Source organism: Macaca fascicularis, chromosome 11 (assembly GCF_037993035.2).
Source record: "Macaca fascicularis isolate 582-1 chromosome 11, T2T-MFA8v1.1".
NCBI lineage: Eukaryota > Metazoa > Chordata > Mammalia > Primates > Cercopithecidae > Macaca > Macaca fascicularis.
The window spans coordinates 55,718,195-55,739,626 of record NC_088385.1 but is presented as its reverse complement, the minus strand read 5'-3'; the positions used below and the strand labels follow the sequence as shown (position 1 = coordinate 55,739,626).

The following is a 21,432-nucleotide window of genomic DNA, read 5'->3' as shown; positions in this document are numbered from 1 at the left end:
GACAGCAACCACGTTGGACTCAGGCAGTTCTGGGTTTGAATCCTGTCTGTATCACCACCTAGCCTGATGACCTTGGGCACATCCTGAGCACCCTGTGCCTTATCTGTAAAATGGAAACAATTATGCTGACCTTTTAGGTTGGTTTTGAGGATTAGAGACTAGCTCCTGACACACAGTAGGTAATCGTAAATGGGTGCTATTATTTGGCCCAACCCACATTATAGGACAGAACGTCTACTGAACGGGTCAGAACCTGCGCCCTCCGGATCTTGGAGGGTACAGAGGGCGCCCCTCGGCCTCCTCCCTTTCGGAGGTGGGGACAAGGTGGAGGAAGGGCTGCAGGAGGAGGAGCTCTAGCATCGCGACCCGCCCCGTCCCGTCCAGTCTGGCCTGGGCGCTGCGGGAACGCTGTCCTAGCCGCCACCACCCTAACAGCCTGTCCTGGTGCCCCGGCTCCCTGCCCCGCGCCCAGTCATGGCCCTGCGCCCCTCACTCCTCCCGCTCCATCTGCTGCTGCTGCTGCTGCTGCTGCTCAGTGCGGCAGTGTGCCAGGCTGAGGCTGGGTTCGAAACTGAAAGTCCCGTCCGGACCCTCCAAGTGGAGACCCTGGTGAGGAGATAGTCCCTAACCTCAGCACCCGTGGACCGAGCCTTGTGGGGTAACACAGGGATCTCAACGAATCTGGGAGCCGGGAAGGAAGTGCGGGAACTGAGTTGGGGGTGGTGCTGGGTCTAGGAGCGAGAACGGGATCTTTGGAAGAGCATCCGTGACCCCTGTAGTCCGATCGTAGGTGGAGCCCCTCGAACCATGTGCCGAGCCAGCTGCTTTTGGAGACACGCTCCACATACACTACACGGTGAGGGGTCTCGGGGGCCGGGGCGGGGCCTGGGAGGGGGTGGCGCCCTGCTGAAACACGTCAGCTTTGGCTTGGACACGTGGCAAGCGGTTCGGGAGAAGAAACTCGGGGCTCTGGGGTTGTCGAGCACATGGCGAGGGGAGAGGCGTTGCTCTTCCGTGCCTCTTTTTCCTCCTTGCTTTTCTGCCAGTTCCTACCTGGCACGGAGAAGTGCAGGGTGGAGAGATCTCCGAGAAGCGCCAGCCCTCTGGGGCTTCCTGTTCCTTACAGCGGTAAGGGGAAGGCTAGGCTGCCGCTGTAAGGGGGCTGCCGCCGCCCAGCGGTCCAGGTGTGTGTTGCGCGCCTGCTGGGAGGGAGAGGATGGTAGGTGTATGCTCTTGATGCTCTCTCCCCCCAGGGAAGCTTGGTAGATGGACGTATTATTGACACCTCCCTGACCAGAGACCCTCTGGTTATAGAACTTGGCCAAAAGCAGGTGATTCCAGGTATGTGACCTGTGCCTCCCATTCTATCTCTTCACAACCTAAGCCCTTTCTTAGCCTCTTCAGCTCCAAAGCTGCCCTGGAGATTCCCCCCTGAAATGAGTAAGACCCTAGGGCTCTACCAGTTACCTTCTGAGGTTCAAACCTCACTTCTAATACTCCACTTGTCCCAATTGGAAGCCAGAGATTTAAGAAGTGGGGGCAAGGCCTATTGAGGATGGAGGAGGAAGACTTTGGTGTTCATGTCATGGGATTTGGGGGAGGTGGATAGCTTCCAGTTCAGTTGTGTCTTCTTCCTCAAGGTCTGGAGCAGAGTCTTCTAGACATGTGTGTGGGGTGAGTATCTGGGCAGGGGTGGGCCTGGGTACCCTCTTTGCATGGGAAGAGGTTTTCTCTGCCATCCTCGCTCCTTAAGAAGCAGGAGAATGTGGAATAAAGGACCCTGCTTCCCACTGGACAGGTCCAGGTCAGTGGGAACCCTGAGGGCATCCAAAGCCTCTGTGCTTCTTGCGCTGTTGCTTTTGTTGGGGAGTTGAGGCACATGGAGAGATGGACACCTTTGCTGGCCAGCCTGTTTGGTGTTCAGGTGGAAAAGTTCGTGTTTTGGGTGTGAAGATCCAGAGGGTTTTGCTGGAGGAGCTTCAGCTGGACTGAGGCTGCTGGCCTACCTCTCCTGCCTCTGGCTGTGACTGACATTCCTTCCCTCAGAGAGAAGCGAAGGGCAATCATTCCTTCTCACTTGGCCTATGGAAAACGAGGATTTCCACCATCTGTCCCAGGTAATCTGACTAGGCCTGTCTCTCAGGCCATCGAAATACCCAGTCCCTAAGAGCTGTAAGGAGCTATATACTTTGTCTAATGCTTGAGAAGGTCCAGACCAAGTTTGTTTAGACAGACAGGAGTGGCTGGCGCCTCCATCTCCAGGGCCACTTTTTTCTTCCTCATATCACCAACAGGGACTAAAGACAAATAACCTGATGAGGCCACCTGGTGTGACCTCTAGCAGCCAGTAACTTGTTAGGGAAGAGAACTGCCTGTGCCACCACCTTTCCCAGAACACTGGGCTTCTTTCCTGCCCTTTTCTACAACTCTACGCTGTGTCAGCTGTACAGCCGCCCCCGCCACCCCGCTTCCTTTCAGCGTCCATCAGGGAAGAGATAGTAAAAATAATCACAGTCAAGTAATTCAAAACAAAACAAAAAGCAACTGTTAAAGCCAAGTCTACCCCATAACTTTAAAAGCCATCATAGGTCACTGCCGATGTCTATTTTTGAAGGGTTGAGATGGACAGATTTCCCAAAATGCGTATCTTTTGCTTTCAGTTCTAACAAATGTTCTATTAGCTAAAATGTGTTGTACTCCACAGAGTATTGGGCTCGTAATTCTTCTTCTTCTTTTTTTTTTTTTTTTTTGAGACGGAGTTTCATTCTTGTTGCCCAGGCTGGAGTGCAGTGGCGCAATCTTCACTCGCCACAACCTCTGCCTCCTAGGTTCAAGCGATTCTCCTGCCTCAGCCTCCCGAGTAGCTGGGATTATAGGCGTGTGCCACCACGCCCAGCTAATTTTGTATTTTTAGTAGAGATGGGGCTTCTCCATGTTGGTCAGACTGGTCTCAAACTCTCAACCTCAGGTGATCCGCCTGCCTTGGCTTCCCAAAGTGCCGGGATTACAGGCATGAGCCACCGTGCCTGGCTGGGCTCATAATTTTTATTCTAGTTCCAGCTTAGAGGAAGGCCTGGAAGGAGGGTAGGGCAACCAAGGAGAAACTCTTTTACCCAAAGCCCTATACCTCCCCATTCCCAGTGCTGCTTATTTGCACCTCTTCCGCCCACTCATTTTTGTTCCACCTGCCCCTTTACTTCTTAAGCAGCATCCTCATCCTTCTTCCTCTTCAGTTCTTATGCTGAAACTTCTGTTATCTCATAATCACGTTGAATGTGCTCATTGGTTGGTTGATTTTTTAAAGTCTAGTTTAAATCCATTTAATTTCAGACCTGCTAAGACTCTATCCATGTGGTTATTTGGAAATACGATAAGTTAGTAGTTAGTATAGAAGGTTCTCCCACTTACAAATAGAGAAGAGTCTTACATTTCATATTCACAGAAAGTTTTCCTGCATTCAAAGACTTGTCACTGGACCCAAGCCACATGTGTAGTTGGGGTCAACATGACTATCACTGAACTCTGCTCATAATCCTCCTCTACTCTTGTCTAAAGGAATTCAACCCCACATTTAAATCTTGTCAGCTTCATAGTTGTTGGCTTTGCTGTGGCCTACCCTCCCTATTTTCATTCAGATTCTGAGCCCTGGATAAAATGCACTGAGAGTCTAACCCTCTCCACCCCTCTGCCTCTCTAGCGGATGCAGTGGTGCAGTATGACGTGGAGCTGATTGCACTAATCCGAGCCAACTACTGGCTAAAGCTGGTGAAGGGCATTTTGCCTCTGGTAGGGATGGCCATTGTGCCAGCCCTCCTGGGCCTCATTGGGTATCACCTATACAGAAAGGCCAACAGACCCAAAGTCTCCAAAAAGAAGCTCAAGGAAGAGAAACGAAACAAGAGCAAAAAGAAATAATAAATAATAAATTCTAAAAAACTTCTTTGCATTCTTCATCTGATACTTTCTGAGACTGCCTTTGAAAGTGGGAATGAGGTAAAGGGCTGAGGAAAAAAGCATTCTTAGTTGCATCTTGCCTGGCATGGGGGTGGTTGTAGGCCCTGGATCACCTCTTCCCTGGCCTCTTCTTGCTGTCCTAACTGACTTTAAGGATCTGGTCTTGAGTCTTCCCATAGGATCTCTAAGTCCTTAAGGTATGGGTTTTGGCTCTCATGGCGCCCTGATTCTGAGGAGGGATGCTTAATTGAGCAGTGAGCCTCCTGTTAGTTGCCTAGCTGTTCTCTCTATTCCCTGGGACCACAGTGTTCCTAGTGTCCTCAAAGAGGACTGCTCTGTCCAATATGGAAAAGATACAAGGAGCTCATAAACTCCATGGAAATTTTTAATAGCAACATCCATACATCTCTCAAAAAAAAAAAAAAATCTCTAGGAGTTGAAAGATTTTTTTCCTTAGATCACAGGTTGTGGAAGATCACGTGGGCTGCTTCAATTATATTTTAAGTGGTTGGATGTTGTTTATCACCTGGATGGGCTATAGGTATGGACAAGGGCTGGGGTAAATTGCTTTGATAGTTGACTATAAAGAGTGGGTTGAGCTGGCTCAGCACTTCGTCACTCACTGAGATGCCATCCAAGTACTGCTTCAGCATCTCCCGCAGCTTTCCATTGATATCTAGCAGCTGGGCTCGTCTGTGTTGGAGGCTCAGTTGCTCCAGTTTCACTTTGTTGTACCTTTTCCAGAAATTCTCCATTCCTGTGTAGTCCACCATCACCTGGGAGTGGAGTTGTAGGGAGAAGGTGTGCAGCGAGACCCACTAGCAAATGCTGCCCAATGCCCCACCATCCCCCAGCCTTTACCTTGGCAAGCTCCTCAGTAAGCTCTTCTAGATTATTCTCCTCAATCCCCTCCTGCTCCTTAGGAGTCAATACTGATGAATAAAAAGGCAGCACCTTTTCTTCCTCAGTTTCAAATTTCCTACATATTTCAGCAAGTTTAAGGATCTTTTCACCCTATTTGAAGCAGGAAGAGAGTTTATATTAGGAAAGGGAGTGGAGAGGGAAGCTAGTGGAGTTGGTTCCCCTGTTTGAACCCAGGGAAGCTACTCATCCAAGTGGGAAACAATAGCAATAAATACATATAGCAAATAGAGGTTACCATGTAACACACACTATTCCAAGTATTTTCTATTCTTATTGTAAAATTAATTCATAGCCTGGGAAACATAGGAAGATCCCATCTCTACAAAAAAATTTGCAAAAGCCAGGTGTGGTGGCACATGCCTACAGTCTCAGCGACTGGGGAGGCTGAGGTGGAAGAATCACTTGAGCCCAGGAGGTAGAGGCTGGAGTGAGACGAGATGGTGCCACCACACTCCGGCCTGGGCAACTGAGTGAGACCCTGTCTCAAAAAAAAAAAAAAATCATTCATTCATTATTAATTCATTTCTTTAAAAAAAAAAAACAACTCACTTTTTTTTTTTTTTTTTTTTTGACAGAGTTTCACTATTGTTGCCCAGGCTGGAGTGCAGTGGTGCAGTCTTGGCACACTGCAACTTCTGCCTCCAGGGTTCAAGCGATTCTCCTGCCTCAGCTTCCCGAGTAGCTGGGATTACAGGCATGCACCACCATGCCCAGCTAATTTTGTATTTTTAGTAGAGATGGAATTTCTCCATGTTGGTCAGGCTGGTCTCGAACTCCCAACCTCAGGTGATCCGCCTGCCTTGGCCTCCCAAAGTGTTGGGATTACAGGTGTGAGCCACTGTGCCCAGCCAAAAACTCATTCATTATTAATTCATTTCTTTTGTCTTTTCTGTCCTTTTTTTTTTTTTTTGAGACAGGGTCTTACTCTGTCACCCAGGCTGGGGTGCAGTGGTGCAGTCATGGCTCACTGCAGCCTCGATGTCCCAGGCTCAAGTGATCCTCCCATCTCAGCTTCCCAAGTATCTGGGCTCACAGGCGTGTGCCACTATGCCCAGCTTTTTTTTTTTTTTTTTTTTTGGTAGAGATGGGCTCTCCCTATGTTGCCCAGGGTGGTCTCAAACTCTTGGGCTCAAGCTATCCTCCCACCTTGGCCTCCCAAAGTGCTGGGATTACAGGCATGAGCCACCACGTCTGGCCAATTCATTTCAATTTAAAATGTAGACCAGATGCGGTGGCTTACACCTGTAATCCCAGCACTTGGGAAGCCAAGGTGGGTGGATCGCTGAGGTCAGGAGTTGGAGAATATCCTGGCCAACATGGTGAAATCCTGTCTCCACTGAAAATACAAAAATTAGCCGGGTGTGGTGGTGCGCACCTGTATCCCACCTACTCAGGAGGCTGAGGCAGGAGAATTGCTTGAACCGGGGAGGTGAAGGTTGCAGCGAGCCAAGATCATGCTACTTCACTCCAGCCAGGGCAACAGAGTAAGACTTCATCTCAAAAATAATAATAATAATTAATTAATTAAAATGTAAGAGGGAGCTCGATGCAGTGGCTCATGCCTGTAATCCCAGCGTTTTAGAAAGCCAGGGTGGGCCATGCGCAGTGGCTCAAGCCTGTAATCCCAGCACTTTGGGAGGCTGAGACGGGCAGATCACGAGGTCAAGAGATCGAGACCATCCTGGCTAACACGGTGAAACCCCGTCTCTACCAAAAAATACAAAACACTAGCTGGGCGAGGTGGCGGGCGCCTGTACTCCCAGCTACTCGGGAGGCTGAGGCAGGAGAATGGCATAAACCCGGGAGGCAGAGCTTGCAGTGAGCTGAGATCCGGCCACTGCACTCCAGCCCGGGCGACAGAGTGAGACTCCATCTCAAAAAAAAAAAAAAAAAAAAAAAAAAAAGAAAGCCAGGGTGGGAAGATTGTCTGAGGCCAGGAGTTTGAGCCAGCCTGGGCAACATGGCGAAACCCCCTCTCTACAAAAAATACGAAAGTTAGCCATGCATTGGGGAGGCTGAGGCAGGAGGAACGCTTGAGCCCAGGAGGCAGAGGTTGCAGTGAGCCAAGATGGCGCCACTGCACTCCAGCCTGGGAGACAGAGTGAGACCCTGTCTTCACCAGAAAGAAAGAAAAAAAAAAAGTAGGAAGGGGCTCACCAGGGTGGCTCACACCTCTAATCTCAGCACTTTGGGAGGCCAAGGCAAGAGGACTGCTTGAGGCCAGGAGTTCATAACCATCCTGGACAACACAGTGAGACCCCATCTGTAGAAATACATAAATAAATAAATTAATGTAAGAGGGGAGGAAACATGGAATAAAAAAGGTATTCCAAGTGTCCACTCAGCCAGGAAGCAGGAAGAAGCCTTCGCTATCCTTTCCAAATCCCTTTAACCTTGCAGGGAGCCAGGTTCCTTGACTTCGTTCTGACTGTCCTCTCCCTTGTGTTACCTTATCAACAATCTTTCTCAGGGCCTTGAGGGTGGCATTACTTTCCAAGGTGAGTTTGACTAAGTTCTTCTGGGATGCTGCCCGGGCCTGAGTCCTTTGGGCCTTAAGTTTTCGCAGTTGTACAAGGACCAATTCCTTGTCGTTACGGATATACCGGTTCTCATCTTCACTCTCACGGCTGTGTATCATGATCTTGCCTTTTGAAATAGTTATGGCATCCTAGAGGAACAGATTAGGGGAAACACTTGGCCAAATGAGGGTCTTCAGTGAGACAGGTAAAAGGGCTGCCTGGGGACTGAAATCAGAGCATATCATCTTTTCCCAACCAATCAGTGATGAGGCCCAGGGGAAACGAGGGGAAGCAGAAGAGGGGATAATAGAGCAGTTAGAGCAGTGAGTATTTCACTGTGAGTAACTCACAGGTTAGTGAGTATACACTAACCTGTAGTTTCTGTATTTTTTTCATCTGTACTTCAATCTCTTTGGAGCTCTTCTCATCCTTCACCTGCAGGGTCTCAAAGGCAGCCTTTCGATCCTCTGTGGCATCAGTGTAATTCTTGAGTACATCCTGGAACTTTCTCCACAGATCTTCTACTATGTTCTCCAGGTGCAGCCTTAGAAAGTGCTTCTCTTCTAAATTCTAGCAAGTGACCCCAAAATAGCAAATGTTTGGAATTACCTCATTAGTGCCCTTTCACTTCCACCAGCAACCTCACCCTCTTGAACTGTTTGTAGCATAGTTTAGTACAGAGGTCTTCAATGAAAATGCCTACACAAGACCAGGCAGATGATATAAATAAGTTTTGTGGGCCGGGTGGGGCCTGTGGTGAACTGGAGAGGAAATGCTTCATTTGGGAGGAGGAGGGGCAGCCACTGAGCTCCACATGAGCCTTGCCATTTGGAAATGTGGCCCAGTGTTGCCAGATCTTTAAATTTTTCAAGGGAAGCTGAAAATTTGGATGTTTTTATGAAATCTCCAATTTTCAAGTGTAAGATGCTTATTCAAAAAATTTTATAAAACACTATGGGATAAATAAAAACAAAGAACTCCATACCCAAACCTAGGTCTGTGGGCTGGCTAAGTTTGCAACCTCGAGGACAACGGAAAGCACTTTGGATCAAGGGGCAGGAGACCTAGATTCTCCTGGTTCTACCACAGACCAGCAGCATGACTTTGGCAGGTCATTTTACCTATTGGGCCTTACTTTCTTCATCTGAAAATCACAGGGGTGAAGCCAGATGATCTCCTTGGTGCTTTTTAGCTCTAAAATGCATTCCCTTGACATTTTAGAATGGTCCTCCCTCCCAACCAATTTTCACAAAATTACAAAAAGCAGTAGGGATACCTACAGTGGCAATAGATATTTTATTCACTGTGTTGGCTAAAGGGGTCTCTTCTACCTCTAGTAGCCTTGAGCATTTTAATTTTTTAAATTTTTTTGAGAGAGGGTCTCGCTCTGTCACCCAGGCTGGAGGGCAGTGTTGCTATCACAGTTCACTACAGCCTCCGTCTTCTGGGCTCAAGCGATCATCCTACCTCAGCCTCCTAAGTAGCTTGGACCATAGGCGCACACTACCACGCCTGGCTCTTTTTTTTTTTTTTTTTTGGTTGGGGGGTAGAGATGGCAGTCTCTCTGTGTTGCCCAGGCTGGTCTTGAACTCCTAGTCTCAAGTGATCCTCCTGCCTTGGCCTACCAAGGTGCTGGGATTACAGGTGTAAGCCACTGTTCCCAGCCTCCTTGAGCATTTTTCTATCACCTCCTTCCACTTCTTGTCTATCTACTCTCCCTCCGTACCATGTTTTTGAGATCATTCCACATGCTCTGGAACTCCAGCTTGCTTTCATACTCAGAATCTATATAGTTCTGCTCCATGGCCATGAAGATATCTTGTAGATAGTGAATCTCTTTCTCATGTTGGTCAATAATTGTCTTCCTGTAGGAGACAAGACACTGTCCCTGCTCTGAGGGATACAGGATATTGACCAATAATGACAATTCAAAGCAGTATGTAATAAATCTATGTGAATGGTACAAACTCTTAGGTACTGATGGAGAACAGAGAGAGGGAAGGCTCTATTCTTTTTAGGACTAGAAAGAATGAATACAGTTATTTTATTTTGATTTCTGAATGGGTAATACATTCATGTACTTTCAAAAAAGTACAAAAGGTTACAGTGAGAAGTCTCTCTCCCATCGCTGTTCCCTGCCAAATGGGTAGGATTTTGATAGTTGAAAATGGGTAGCTGGTAAAAGGAATTTGAGGAGTTAAACTTAAAAAGAAGAAAAAAAGAGTTATTAAAAAAAAGTAAAACAATAACTTAGCCAGGTGAGGTGGCACGCACCTGTAGTCCCAGCTACTGGGGACACTGAGGCAGGAAAATTGCTTGAACCCAGGAGGCAGAGGTTGCAGTTAGCTGAGATCGCACCACTGCACTCCAGCCTGGACCGCAGAGCGCGACTCCATCTTGAAAAAACAAAACACAATAAAAAATAATAATAAATAAAGAAAAAAATAGTGAAAGAAAAAAGAAGAAAGTGGGTGGTGAAGGCACACAGATAGGGGGCCTGACGTAAGTAAAGGGAAGCTAGAGCTGCAAACTTAAGCCAGAGTTTGTTTAAAAGGAACCAAGATATTCTCTGCTGGGGGTCCTGTGATAATCAATGTGGGATGCTCCAAGATACTAGCCACTTGCTTACAGGCAACTCCTTGACACAGACTCTGGACACTACCCTGGATTCAATTCCCCATCTTCTCTTAGGCCCCCATACCTTTCTGTCTCAAACTCCTTGGTTAGGGCTTCCAGCTCCATGTTGTAACTTTCCTCCAGGAGACTGAGCCGGTGCCTCTGCAGGGCCAAAAGCTGGTCAACACTGTGCAAGTGGCTGCGCAGGGCACGGGCGTACTGCTCCTCAGCTTCGGACAGATCTTTAGCTAAAGACTAGGCCAGAAAGAGAGAGTTACCATTCCAGCTGAATGGCATCTGTGTGAGAAAATAAAAATATATTCAGCTTGCAGTTTTTAATTTGTTCCTACTGCCAATTTGGCTTTAAGAATGCTAGTTGTCCTCCTCACTCGTGTAAAGCAAGAGTGATGGCAAGGGCTGAGCAAGGTGGCTCGCATCTGTAATCCCAGCATTTTGGGTAGCCAAGGTGGGAGGATTACATGAGCCTGGGAGCTCAAGACTAGCCTGGGCAACACAGTGAGACCCCCCCAATCTCTACAAAAAAAAAAAAAAACATAAAAATTACCCAGGCTGTAGTCCCAGCTACTCACAAGACTTGGGCAGGAGGATTGCTTAAGCCCAAGAGTTCAAAGTTGCAGTAAGCTGAGATCATGCCACTGCACTCCAGCCTGGGTGACAGAACAAGACCCTGTCTCAAAAAAAAAAAAAAAGGCCGGGCACAGTGGCTCACACCTGTAATCCCAGCACTTTGGGAGGCCAAAATCCCAGCACTTTGGGAGGCCAAAATCCCAGCACTTTGGGAGGCAGGCAGATCACGAGGTCTGGAGTTCAAGACCAGCCTGACCAACATGGCGAAGCCCCATCTCTAGTAAAAATACAAAAATGCCGGGCGCGGTGGCACAAGCCTGTAATCCCAGCACTTTGGGAGGCCAAGGTGGGTGGATCTTGAGGTCAACAGTTCGAGACCAGCCTGGCCAACATAGTGAAACCCCGTCTCTACTAAAAATACAAAAAAAAAAAAAAAATCCGACCATGGTGGCAGGCGCCTGTAATCCCAGCTACTTGGGAGGCTGAGGCAAGGAGAATTGCTTAAACCTAGGAGGCAGAGGTTGCAGTGAGCTGAGATTGCGCCACTGCACTCCAGCCTGGGTGACAGTGCGAGACTCTGTCTCAAAATAAATAAATAAATAATAAAAAGACAAATATTAGTTGGGTGTGGTGGCGCGTGCCTGTAATCCCAGCTACTCGGGAGGCTGAGGCGGGAAAATTCCTTGAACCCAGGAGGCCGAGGTTGCAGTGAGCTGAGATCATGCCACTGCACTCCAGCCTGGGCAAGAGAGCGAGACTCCGTCTCAAAGAAGAAGAAGAAAAAAAAAAAGTGATAGCAAGGAGCCCCATGAAGCCAGCCAGTGTCCTGTGGATGACTAACATTTACAGTGATGTAGCCACCCCTGAAAGGGATCAGGGATTCTTGGAGAAATGAGTGCTTTGAGGTCTGATGCAGAAAATGAGTTGACCCTGGGATATCTTTTTTTTTTTTTGAGATGGAGTCTCGCTCTGTCACCAGTCTGGAATGTGGTGGTCTGATCTTGGCTCATTGTAACCTCAGCCTCCTGGGTTCAAACGATTCCTGCCTCAGCTTCCTGAGTAGCTGGGACTAGAGGCACCTGCCACCACGCCCAGCTAATTTTTTACATTTTTAGTAGAGACAGGGTTTCACCATGTTGGCCAGGATGGTCTTGATCTTATGATCCGCCTGACTCGGCCATCCAAAGTGCTGGGATTACAGGCATGAGCCACCGCTCCAGGCAGAACCTGGAGTATCTTATCATAAAAGATAGCAAAGAAGCTATCAAAGACCAAAAGGGTCATGTCAGAAGGACCCAGGAACCAATATAAAGTGCCTCACTGAGGCAGATTTTCCAAAGAAAATCACAGCAATATCTCCCATCCTACGATTCTCTGCTATGTGACCTTGCCACTCCCCTATCAAAAGGTGGTGTCTCTTCTTCCAGCTCCTTGAATTTGGGCAGACCCTATGACTACATGGGTCAATAGAATACGGTGGAAGTGGCACTATGCCAGTCCCAGGCATAACCCTTGGCTGGCCTGGCAGTTTCTGCTTCCCGCCCCTTAGAATGCTTGTTCTTAGGATGATCCCTCCAGGAGCCTAACAGTCATTCTGTGAGAAGCCAAGTGCAATGAATTTTTATTTATTTATTTATTTTTATTTTTTATTTATTTATTTTTTTGAGATGGAGTCTTACTCTGTCACCCAGGCTGGAGTGCAGTGGCGCGATCTCGGCTCATTGCAACCTCCGCCCCCCAGGTTCAAGTGATTCTCCTGCCTTAGCCTCCCGGAGTAGCTGGAATTACACACCACACCCAGCTAATTTTTTGTATTTTTTAGTAGAGATGGGGTTTCACCATGTTAGTCAGGCTGGTCTTGAACTCCTGACCTCGTGATCCACCCGCCTCGGCCTCCTAAAGTGCTGGGATTACAGGTGTGAACCACCACGCCCAGCCAGAAGGTTTTTTTTGTTTTGTTTTTTAATCAGTTATCACTGGAGGATACCAGACAACCAATTTTTTAAAAAACTGTTAAATAAAGGCAAGAGAAATAATCAAGCATTTATCTTGCTTTTCCTGTATAAACTATAGCTTTGAGTAATTGAATAGAAAATGAGGGGAAGTGGCCGGGCGCGGTGGCTCACGCCTGTAATCCCTGCACTTTGGGAGGCCGAGGCGGGCGGATCACGAGGTCAGTAGATCGAGACCATCCTGGCTAACACGGTGAAACCCCGTCTCTACTAAAATACAAAAAATTAGCCGGGCGCGGTGGTGGGCGCCTGTAGTCCCAGCTACTCCGGAGGCTGAGGCAGGAGAATGGCGCGAACCCGGGAGGTGGAGCTTGCAGTGAGCCGAGATGGTGCCACGGCACTCCAGCCTGGGCGACAGAGTGAAGACTCCACCTCAAAAAAAAAAAAAAAGAAAGAAAAGAAAATGAGGGGAAGTATCTCTTTTCAGAAATACTCAAGCTAATGAACAAAAAATGAACGATACTATTAGAAAATCAGGCCAGACACAGTGGCTCACACCTGTAATCCCAGATCTTTGGGAGGCTGAGGCAGGAAGATCATTTGAAGCAAGGGTTTGAGGCCGAGAGTTTGAGACTAACCTGGGCAACAGAGTGAGGGCCCTATCTCTATTTCTTTCTCTCTCTCTCTCTTTTTTTTTTTTTTTTCCTTACTGGATCACTACATCTAGACCCCATCTCTATTTTTTTTTGTTTTGAGTCAGGGTCTTGTTCTGTCATCCAGGCTGGGTCAGGTGTCATGATCACAGCTTATTGCAGCCTCAATCTCCCAGGCTCAATTGATCCTCCACCTCAGCCCCCTGAGTAGCTGGGACTACAGGCACACACTACCATGCCCAGCTAATTTTTAAGTTTTTTTGTAAATAGGGTTTCACCATGTTGCCCAGGCTGGTCTCGAACTCCAGGGCTCAAAGGATCTGCCTGCCTCAGCCTTCCAAAGTGTTGGGATTACAAGCATGAACCACTGTGCCTGGCCCCATCCCCATTTCTAAAATACAATTTAAACATTTTAAAAATAAGCATTTTTGCATCTCCCAATGATTTAATGGATCAACAGCTGCTAACATCACAAAAAGAGAGCTAAACAATATGTGTCTCTTGATACAACATCGCTAAGCATCTAAATCCAATTACCCAAATAAAAATACAGAGGAAAAAGTAATGTGGTAAACTGCAATACAGAATACTATGCAGTTGTAAAATAAGAAGCTCTTTACAGGAAAATATGGAACAATCTCATATATATATGAGCACAATCTTGGCTCACTGCAACCTCTGCCTCCCAGGCTCATGTGATCCTCCTACCTCAGCCTCCCCAGTAGCTGGGACTATAGGCACATGCCACCACACCCAGCTAATTTTTATATTCTTAGTAGAGACAGGGTTTTACCATGTTGCCCAGGCCGATCTCGAACGCCTAGGCTCAAGCAATCCACCTGCATTGGCCTCCTAAAGTGCTGGGATTTCAGGCATGAGCCACCGTGCCCAGCCTCCAAGATACATTATTAAGTGAAAAAACCAAGGAGCAGAATAGTATATAATATGATCATTTATGTAAAGAAACAAGAAAAAAGATTTCCTTATGAAACTAGAATTATTGGAAGGAACACTGGGTACCTGGAAGGCACTGGTGGGGAGGAACTTTTCTCTATATAACCTTTTTTTCTTTTGGATTTTGAATAATGTGAATGTACTACCTTCAAAAAAGTAAAACAAGATTAAACAGAAAAGCATTTATGGAGTTGCCCACATGATCCAGGCACCTTGAGTCCACTCACTGTAAACTACCATGGCCTCTACACAGAGATAGCTTTTACCTTATATGTTTACAATGATAAAAGGATCCTATGAAATAGGTTCTGATGATGGAAGACTATTCACTCACTCAGCAAATGTTTACCTAACCCCTGCTATGTACCAGCACTGTGCAGGATGTTGAGGATTCAGAGATAAAAAGATATGCCCACTGCTCCCAAAGGAGCTTACAGTCTAGTAGGAAGAGTTACATAAATAGAAAATCACAACATAACATGGAAATTGCTATAAGGTTTATAGCAATTGAGTGCTATAGCAATTGAGTTTATAGCAATTGAGTGATGATTTATTGAGTGACAATGAATATAAAGGATTGAGTGCCTACATATGACTAAGCACTGGGAAAGCCTTCACCAAAGAGATGTCATTTGTATCAACTCTTGAAGGAGGAATGAAAGTTTACCAGGATGGTCGGGCTCACTCCTGTAATCCCAGCACTTTGGGAGGCTGAGGCAGGTGGATCACCTGAGGTCACGAGTTCCAGACCAACCTGACCAACATGGTGAAGCCCCATCTCTACTAAAAATACAAAAATTAGCCAGCATGGTGGCGCACACCTGTAGTCCCAGCCACTCAGGAGGCTGAGGCAGGAGGATCACTTGAACCTGGGAGGTGGAGATTGCAGTGAGCAGAGATTGCACCACTGCACTCCACCCTGGGCAACAGAATGAGACTCCATCTCAGAAAAAAAAAAAAAAAAAAAAAAAGGGCAGAGTGCAGTGTGGTGTATAATCCCAGCATTTTGGGAGGCTGAAGTGGGCAGATCACTTGAGGTCAGGAGTTCAAGACCAGCTGGCCAACACGATGAAACCCTGTATCTACTAAAAATACAAAAATTAGCCGGGCGTGGTGGCGTGCACCTGTAATCCCAGCTACTTGGGAGGCTGAGGCAGGAGAATCGCTTGAACCCGGGAGGTGAAGGTCACAGTGAGCCGAGATCGCTCCACTGCACTCCAGCCTGGGAGACAGAATGAGACTCCGTCTCAAAAAAATAAATAAATAAAAATAAAAATAATAAGAAAATTTGTCAGGACAACTGGAGAAGAAATGGAGATGAGAATTCCAGACACAGGGAATAGCATATGCAAAGGCACAGGTAAGAAACAAGGCTGGCTGTATGAAAAGTACAGGTGGGCAGAGGCCGGGTGTGGTGGCTCACGCCTGTAATACTCAGCCTGGGCAACAAAAGCGAAACTCCATCTCAAAAAAAAAAAAAAGTACAGGTAGGAACCAGATCATGAAAGGCTTTGATGTTCTTACTATGGAGTTTGGATTTTTTCCTGTAGATGGGGGAACCACTAAGATTTAAGCAGTGGAGTGACAGGATTAGATTTCTGCTTTAGAAAGATAACCCTAGTACTCATGCCTATAATCCCAGCACTTTGGGAGGCCGAGGTAGTTGGATCACCTGAGGCCAGGAGTTAGAGACCAGCCTGGCCAACATGGCGAAACCCCGTCTCTACTAAAAATGCAGAAATTAGCTGGACACGGTGGCATGCACCTGTAATCCCAGCTACTCAGGAGGCTGAGGCAGGAGAATCACTTGAACCTAGGGGGCAGAGGTTGCAGCGAGCCAAGATTGTGCCACTGCACTCCTGCCTGGGTGACTCTGTCTAAAAATAAAATAAAATTAATAATAATAATAATAATCGTAGTAGTTCTGCAGAGAATCTAGAGGCAGTTGAATGTGAAGGGTGGAAAACAGGAAACAAATAGTTTAGGTTAGAGATGATGCCCAGGTCTCAACTACAGGAGGACAGTGGAAAAGGACAGCAGGGTATAGCTTTGAAAACTACTTTAAAGTAGACAACTTATACAACACTTAGTAACAGAGGTCAGGGACAGATGCAAAATCTAGGATGGACTGGGCCCAGTGGCTCATGCCTGTAATACTAGCACTTTGGGAGGCCAAAGTGGGAGGACTGCTTGAGGCCAGGAGTTCAAGACCAGCATGGGCAATGTAACGAGACTACATCTCTACAAAAAATGTAAAAATTTGTTAGATGAGGTGGTGTGCACCTGTGGTCCCAGCTACTCCAGAGGGTGAGGTGGGAGGATCAGCCTGGGCAACACAGTGAGACCTTGTCTCTACTAAAAATTAAAAAATAATTCTAAAATTTAGCCAATCATAAGCTGGGCGCGGTGCCTCACGCCTGTAATCCCAGCACTTTGGGAGGCCGAGGCAGGCAGATCACAAGGTCAAGAGTTCGAGACCAGCCTGACCAATATAGTGAAACCCCGTCTCTACTAAAAATACAAAAGTTAGCTGGGCGTAGTGGCGTGCGCCTGTAATCTCAGCTACTTGGGAGGCTGGGGCAGGAAAATCACTTGAACCCGGGAGGCGGAGGTTGCAGTGGGCCAAGATGGCACCACTGCATTCCAGCCTGGGCGACAGGGTGAGACTCCATCTCAAAAAAAAAAAAAAAAAAAAAAAAAAAAAAAAAAAATTTAGCCAATCCTAGTGAGAGCCTGTAGTCCCAACTGCTCAGGTGGGAGGATCACTTGAGCCCAGGAGCTTGAGTGTAGTGAGCTATGATTGTGCTATTGCACTTCAGCCTGGACAACAGTGAAACTGTCTCAAAAAATAAAATAAAATAAAGTAAAATAAAGTCAGGGTAATATGTAAGATTGTCTAGCCCTAGAAAACTGGTTAAAGGGTGAGATGGCCAGACTCAGAAATCTGGGGAATGCTGAAGTTCAGAGGATGGAGAGAGGAAGATAAACTCACTGGAGTGAATGGTTTATGTCCCAGAGGTAGAAAAAATGACAGAATGGTGTCTTGCAAGCCAAAGGAGAGTTTCAAGACCCAGGGCATGACCAAGAATGTCAGTGCCATAGAGAGGTTAGGTTAGATAAAGACTAAATGATGAAAAGTAGTCACAATTCTGAACCGGTGGCTTTTACTTGAGCAGTTTCCTAGAGAAGGGTAGAAATCAGATGTTGTGGGATGCAGGGTAAAAGGGAAGTGAAGAAGTAGAGATAGTGAGGATCACTAACATTTCCACATTTAATATGTGTAGTCTTACTCAGGAATGACCCTGAAGGTGGTTAATATTAACAGTATGTGATTTACCTAAGCAAGAACTGTTATCATAAGCTGAGAGGCTGCTGTGTAGGAAGAAGTTAATTGTGTTGGGGTGAACCTGGTCAACTACTCAGCTTCCCTTAACCCATTCATGCCTAAGGTTGCAAATATTTTTTGTGAAAAATCAGACCTTGGTGATGACCTTGAGCAGTACAAGATACATAACTCCCCAAAACTTAGCATTCCAATAATGGAACACTAGGCAATGAACACTGCTGTTCTTATCAAGTGTTTGATAACTTCCAATAAGTGTCTGAAAAAGCCTCTTAAAAATCCATAAGTTATGGGCTGGGCGCAGTGGCTAACGTCTGTAATCCCCGCACTTTGGGAAGCTGAGGTGGGTGGATCACCTAAGGTCAGGAGTTCCAGACCAGCCTGGCCAACATGGTGAAACCCTGTCTCTACTAAAAATATAAAAATTAGCTGGGCTTGGTGGCGGGCGCCTGTAATCCCAGCTATTCAGGAGGTTGAGTCAGGAGAATCGCTTGAACCCAGGAGGCAGAGGTTGCAGTGAACTGAGACCGGGCCTTTGCACTGCAGCCTGGGCAACAAGAGTGAAACTCCATCTCGAAAAAAGAAAAAAATCCGTAAGGTATAACTGGTGGGGTGTGAACTTCTAATGAATAATGGTTATTGCAAATTTGAGGACTCTTAATATATATCTCTGGAAGCTGCCCAAGGTCTGCTGAGCTTTTTCCCCAGGGGTTAGGCTATGAAAGAGAAATGTATGTTTTCTAGAGGGGGAATACCATGTTGGCAATGTATATTTTGCTGTTACTGTGGGCTTTGTTTTGTTTACAATTGAAAAGACTCTGGCTGGGCGCAGTGGCTCACACCTGTAATCCCAGCACTTTGGGAGGCCAAGGCAGGTGGATCACGAGGTCAGGATATCAAGACCATCCTGGCCAACACGGTGAAACCCCATCTCTACTAAAAATACAAAAATTAGCCAAGCATGGTGGCACACGCCTATAGTTGTAGCTACTCGGGAGGCTGAGGCAGGAGAATCACTTGAACCCGGGAGGTGGAGGCTGCACTGAGCCGAGTTCACAGCACTGCACTCCAGCCTGGCGACAGAGCAAGACTCCGTCTCAATAAATAAATAAATAAATAAATAAATAAATAAATAAAAAGACTAAGGAGAAGGCAGTAAATGGAGGTAGACTATTAAAAGTAAGAAAAAAGAAGGGGTACAGAAAATCCCTTAGAAGAAAAGATAGGATGGAATCAAGAACTCAAGAACCTCCCAAGAGCATAAGGATGGCTGATTGAATTGCTTAGAAATCCAGAACTGCTCTTACCCATGGAGATCTTCTCAACCTTATCCAGGGCCACTGAAGTTGAATCAAGAGGCCAAACAATTTGGTTGAATGGAGCACTGCAGTGGGAATCAATAAACACAGGCTGGAGTCCTGGCTCTCTCACTGACTAGGTATGTGACCTTGGGCAAGTCAGTTCCCCTCTGGAACTGAGCCTTCTGACATTGAAATGAAGGTGTGGGACTCATTTCAAGTCACTGGGTGATGTCTACTGTGCCTTACAACTCTACTATTCGATAGTGCTGGTTTGGGGCAGCAGATTACAAGGAGAGTGGCTCCTCTAAGGGAGAGAGGGGTGAAAGATAGCCCCATATTCTATTTTTTATTTATGTGAAAACCGTTGTTACCAATAGCCTGGCTTTCTCACAGCCTGTGTCTTGTGAGGGCTTAAAGATGGACTAATTCACTAGGATCATTCTATTAAGAGGTCAGGAAGCCATACTCAAGGTTTCCTTGGAAAGAGTGCCTACCTTGATGACATTGTCCTTACAGTCCACCACTCGTTCAAATGTTTGGCTGAGGATCTCAATGTCCTTATGAAGCTCTCTGGTCTTGACTTCCCTAAGGACAGTTCTCCACTGTGTGTTAATCTTATTAAGGTTCAAAGCACTGTTGTGTTCCTCCTTGGCCAGCTTGTCCTGTGTGAAGGAATAAATATACCTCCAGGAAGTCAGGGCCTTTCAGTACAACAAACAAGATCACTCTTAATTTATCAGCTGACACCTTACCCCTTTCCGATGGGAACGGCCTGATGGCATTTAGGGAGGGCAAGGGTGAATTTCCTTCAGGGTGGGAGCATCAGAGTAGGATGTTGTTTGTAATGACCCATCTCCAGGGAGAATATCAGCATTCCAGACAGCTGGGATAGCGGACAGGACCTAAGGTCCCAGTTCTGTGATTCAATAGAGACCGCCAGGCTGTATACCACGCACCCCCTCCCTGCTTCGCGGATAACACCCCCGCCTCCCAAACAATGTTGCCTGAAATCTAAGTATATCTGGGTCTCAGGATTTCCGGAGGAGGGGAGGTCAGGATGAAAATGAGGTTTCCTCAGTGACAGGCCAGCGCAGCGGGTGGATGGGGTTGAGCAGGACATAATGCAAAAGGCCATCACCTTCAAGAACTGGCTGAGGAGCCTCTCTTTCTTTTTGGCCATCTCCTCCTCTGCCAGCAACTTCTGTTGAAACAGAAGCAGCTGCTCCTCATCGGACAGGGGCGTCTTGGCCTTTTTTTCTTTCTTAGGCATGGCGGGGCAGGGGATTGGATCCGGGAAAGAAGCTTCGGCCTGTCTCGACCCGCGTTACAGAGCGTAGAAGAAAAATGTCCCTAGAAAGGGGCCTTCCAGAACTGCCCCTGGTTGTGGGCGGTTGTGGGACCTGAGATCTCAGCTCTCGCACAAGAGAGACCCCGGACTATCAGTGAGGCTGAGCTCTCCCACGGTAAGACGCGTCTAGTCTCCTAGCAACGAGGATCTCGCTAATATAGAGAGGCAACGGCTAGAAGAGTCCATGTCTTGGAGCGCCCCCTACCCAGTGGAGGACCGCGGTCGATTTTTGAGAGGGTCCTTTTACCTCTCAAAAACCTGTCTCCTCAGTGCTTTTTTTTTTTTTTTTTTTTTTTTTTTTTGAGACCGAGTCTCGCTCTGTCGCCTAGGCTGGGCATGATCTCGGCTCACTCAACCTTCGCCTCCCCTGTTCAAGCAATTCTCCTGTCTCAACCTCCCCTCAGTGCACTTTTATAAACCTTCCTCAGACCCCGTGGGAAGCCCAAGATCGTCAAAAACAGAACCAAGAAGTCTGACCGATATGTCAAAATTAAGTGTAACTGGCGGAAACCCAGAGATGTTGACAACAGAGTTCGTAGAAGGTTCAAGGGCTAGATCTTGATGCCCAACATTGGTTATGGGAGCAACAAAAAAACAAAGCACATGCTGCCCAGTGGCTTCCGGAAGTTCCTGGTCCACAACGTCAAGGAACTGGAAGTGCTGCTGTTGTGCAACGAATCTTACTGTGCTGAGATAGCTCACAATGTTTCCTCCAAGAACCGCAAAGCTATCGTGGAAAAGAGCTGCCCAGCTGGCCATCAGAGTCACCAACCCTAATCCCAGGCTGCGCGGCAAAGAAAATGAGTAGACAGCTCATGTGCATGTTTTGTGTTTAAATAAAACTGTAAAAACTGCAAACAACAACAACAACAACAAAAACCTTTTTAAAAAAGGTAAGTGTTGGAGAGAATGTGGAGAAAAGGGAACCCTCATATATTGGTGGTGGAAATGTAAAATGGTGTAGCCACTTTGGAAAACAGTTTGGCAATTTTTTTAAATGTTAAACATAAATTTACCATGTGACCCAATAATTTCACTCTTAGGGATCTGCCTAAGAGAAATGAAAGCATACATACACACAAAAACTTGCACAAGAATTTTCTTCTCTGTCTCACTCATAATAGCCCAATTGGAAAAATTAGAGACAACCTAAATGTCCATTAACATGTGAATGAGGCCGGGCGCGGTGGCTCAAGCCTGTAATCCCAGCACTTTGGGAGGCCGAGACGGGCGGATCACGAGGTCAGGAGATCGAGACCATCCTGGCTAACACAATGAAA

General features: G+C 46.9%; 2 protein-coding genes and 1 pseudogene across 4 annotated transcripts; 2 read left to right on the top strand and 1 right to left on the bottom strand.

Annotated features, from left to right (window-relative positions):
- Positions 1-382: 382 nt before the first annotated feature.
- Positions 383-4,015, top strand: FKBP11 (FKBP prolyl isomerase 11). 2 transcript variants are annotated; one of them, XM_015430866.4, is made up of 6 exons: positions 383-609; positions 791-1,128; positions 1,254-1,341; positions 1,641-1,674; positions 2,047-2,117; positions 3,698-4,015. In XM_015430866.4, exons 2-6 carry the CDS (start codon positions 808-810, stop codon positions 3,913-3,915), a joined length of 732 nt encoding a protein of 243 aa, XP_015286352.4. In that variant the 5' UTR covers positions 383-609; positions 791-807; the 3' UTR covers positions 3,916-4,015. The 2 variants fall into 2 exon arrangements, with proteins under 2 accessions (XP_015286352.4, XP_005570787.3); XM_005570730.5 differs by having other exon boundaries at positions 791-856; positions 3,698-4,004.
- A 311-nt stretch (positions 4,016-4,326) lies between these two features.
- On the bottom strand, positions 4,327-20,280 carry DRC2 (dynein regulatory complex subunit 2). Of its 2 annotated transcripts, XM_005570732.4 has the most exons (8): positions 19,943-20,280; positions 19,299-19,466; positions 10,099-10,268; positions 9,124-9,262; positions 7,770-7,967; positions 7,328-7,546; positions 4,816-4,968; positions 4,327-4,730 (listed from the first exon to the last, which is right to left on the bottom strand). In XM_005570732.4, the coding sequence occupies exons 1-8, from the start codon at positions 20,072-20,074 to the stop codon at positions 4,455-4,457; spliced, it is 1,455 nt and encodes a 484-aa protein (XP_005570789.1). In that variant the 5' UTR covers positions 20,075-20,280; the 3' UTR covers positions 4,327-4,454. The 2 variants fall into 2 exon arrangements, with proteins under 2 accessions (XP_005570789.1, XP_073862874.1); XM_074006773.1 differs by lacking the exons at positions 9,124-9,262; positions 10,099-10,268.
- LOC102117969 (large ribosomal subunit protein eL32-like) lies at positions 20,073-21,097 on the top strand (annotated as a pseudogene).
- Positions 21,098-21,432: the final 335 nt, after the last annotated feature.

What these genes read in the sequence shown, in the direction of transcription:
- FKBP11 (XM_015430866.4), top strand. Translation starts at nt 808, where the DNA reads ATGTGCCGAGCCAGCTGCTTTTGGAGACACGCTCCACATACACTACAC. An exon ending in CCAAAAGCAGGTGATTCCAG is followed by an intron (nt 1,342 to 1,640) that starts GTATGTGACCTG and finishes TTCTTCCTCAAG; the next exon opens with GTCTGGAGCAGAGTCTTCTA. An exon ending in CTTCTAGACATGTGTGTGGG is followed by an intron (nt 1,675 to 2,046) that starts GTGAGTATCTGG and finishes TCCTTCCCTCAG; the next exon opens with AGAGAAGCGAAGGGCAATCA.
- DRC2 (XM_005570732.4), bottom strand. Translation starts at nt 20,074, where the DNA reads ATGCCTAAGAAAGAAAAAAAGGCCAAGACGCCCCTGTCCGATGAGGAG. An exon ending in GTAAGGACAATGTCATCAAG is followed by an intron (nt 10,269 to 19,298) that starts GTAGGCACTCTT and finishes TTTCTGGCCTAG; the next exon opens with TCTTTAGCTAAAGATCTGTC. An exon ending in TTACTGAGGAGCTTGCCAAG is followed by an intron (nt 4,731 to 4,815) that starts GTAAAGGCTGGG and finishes CTCCACTCCCAG; the next exon opens with GTGATGGTGGACTACACAGG.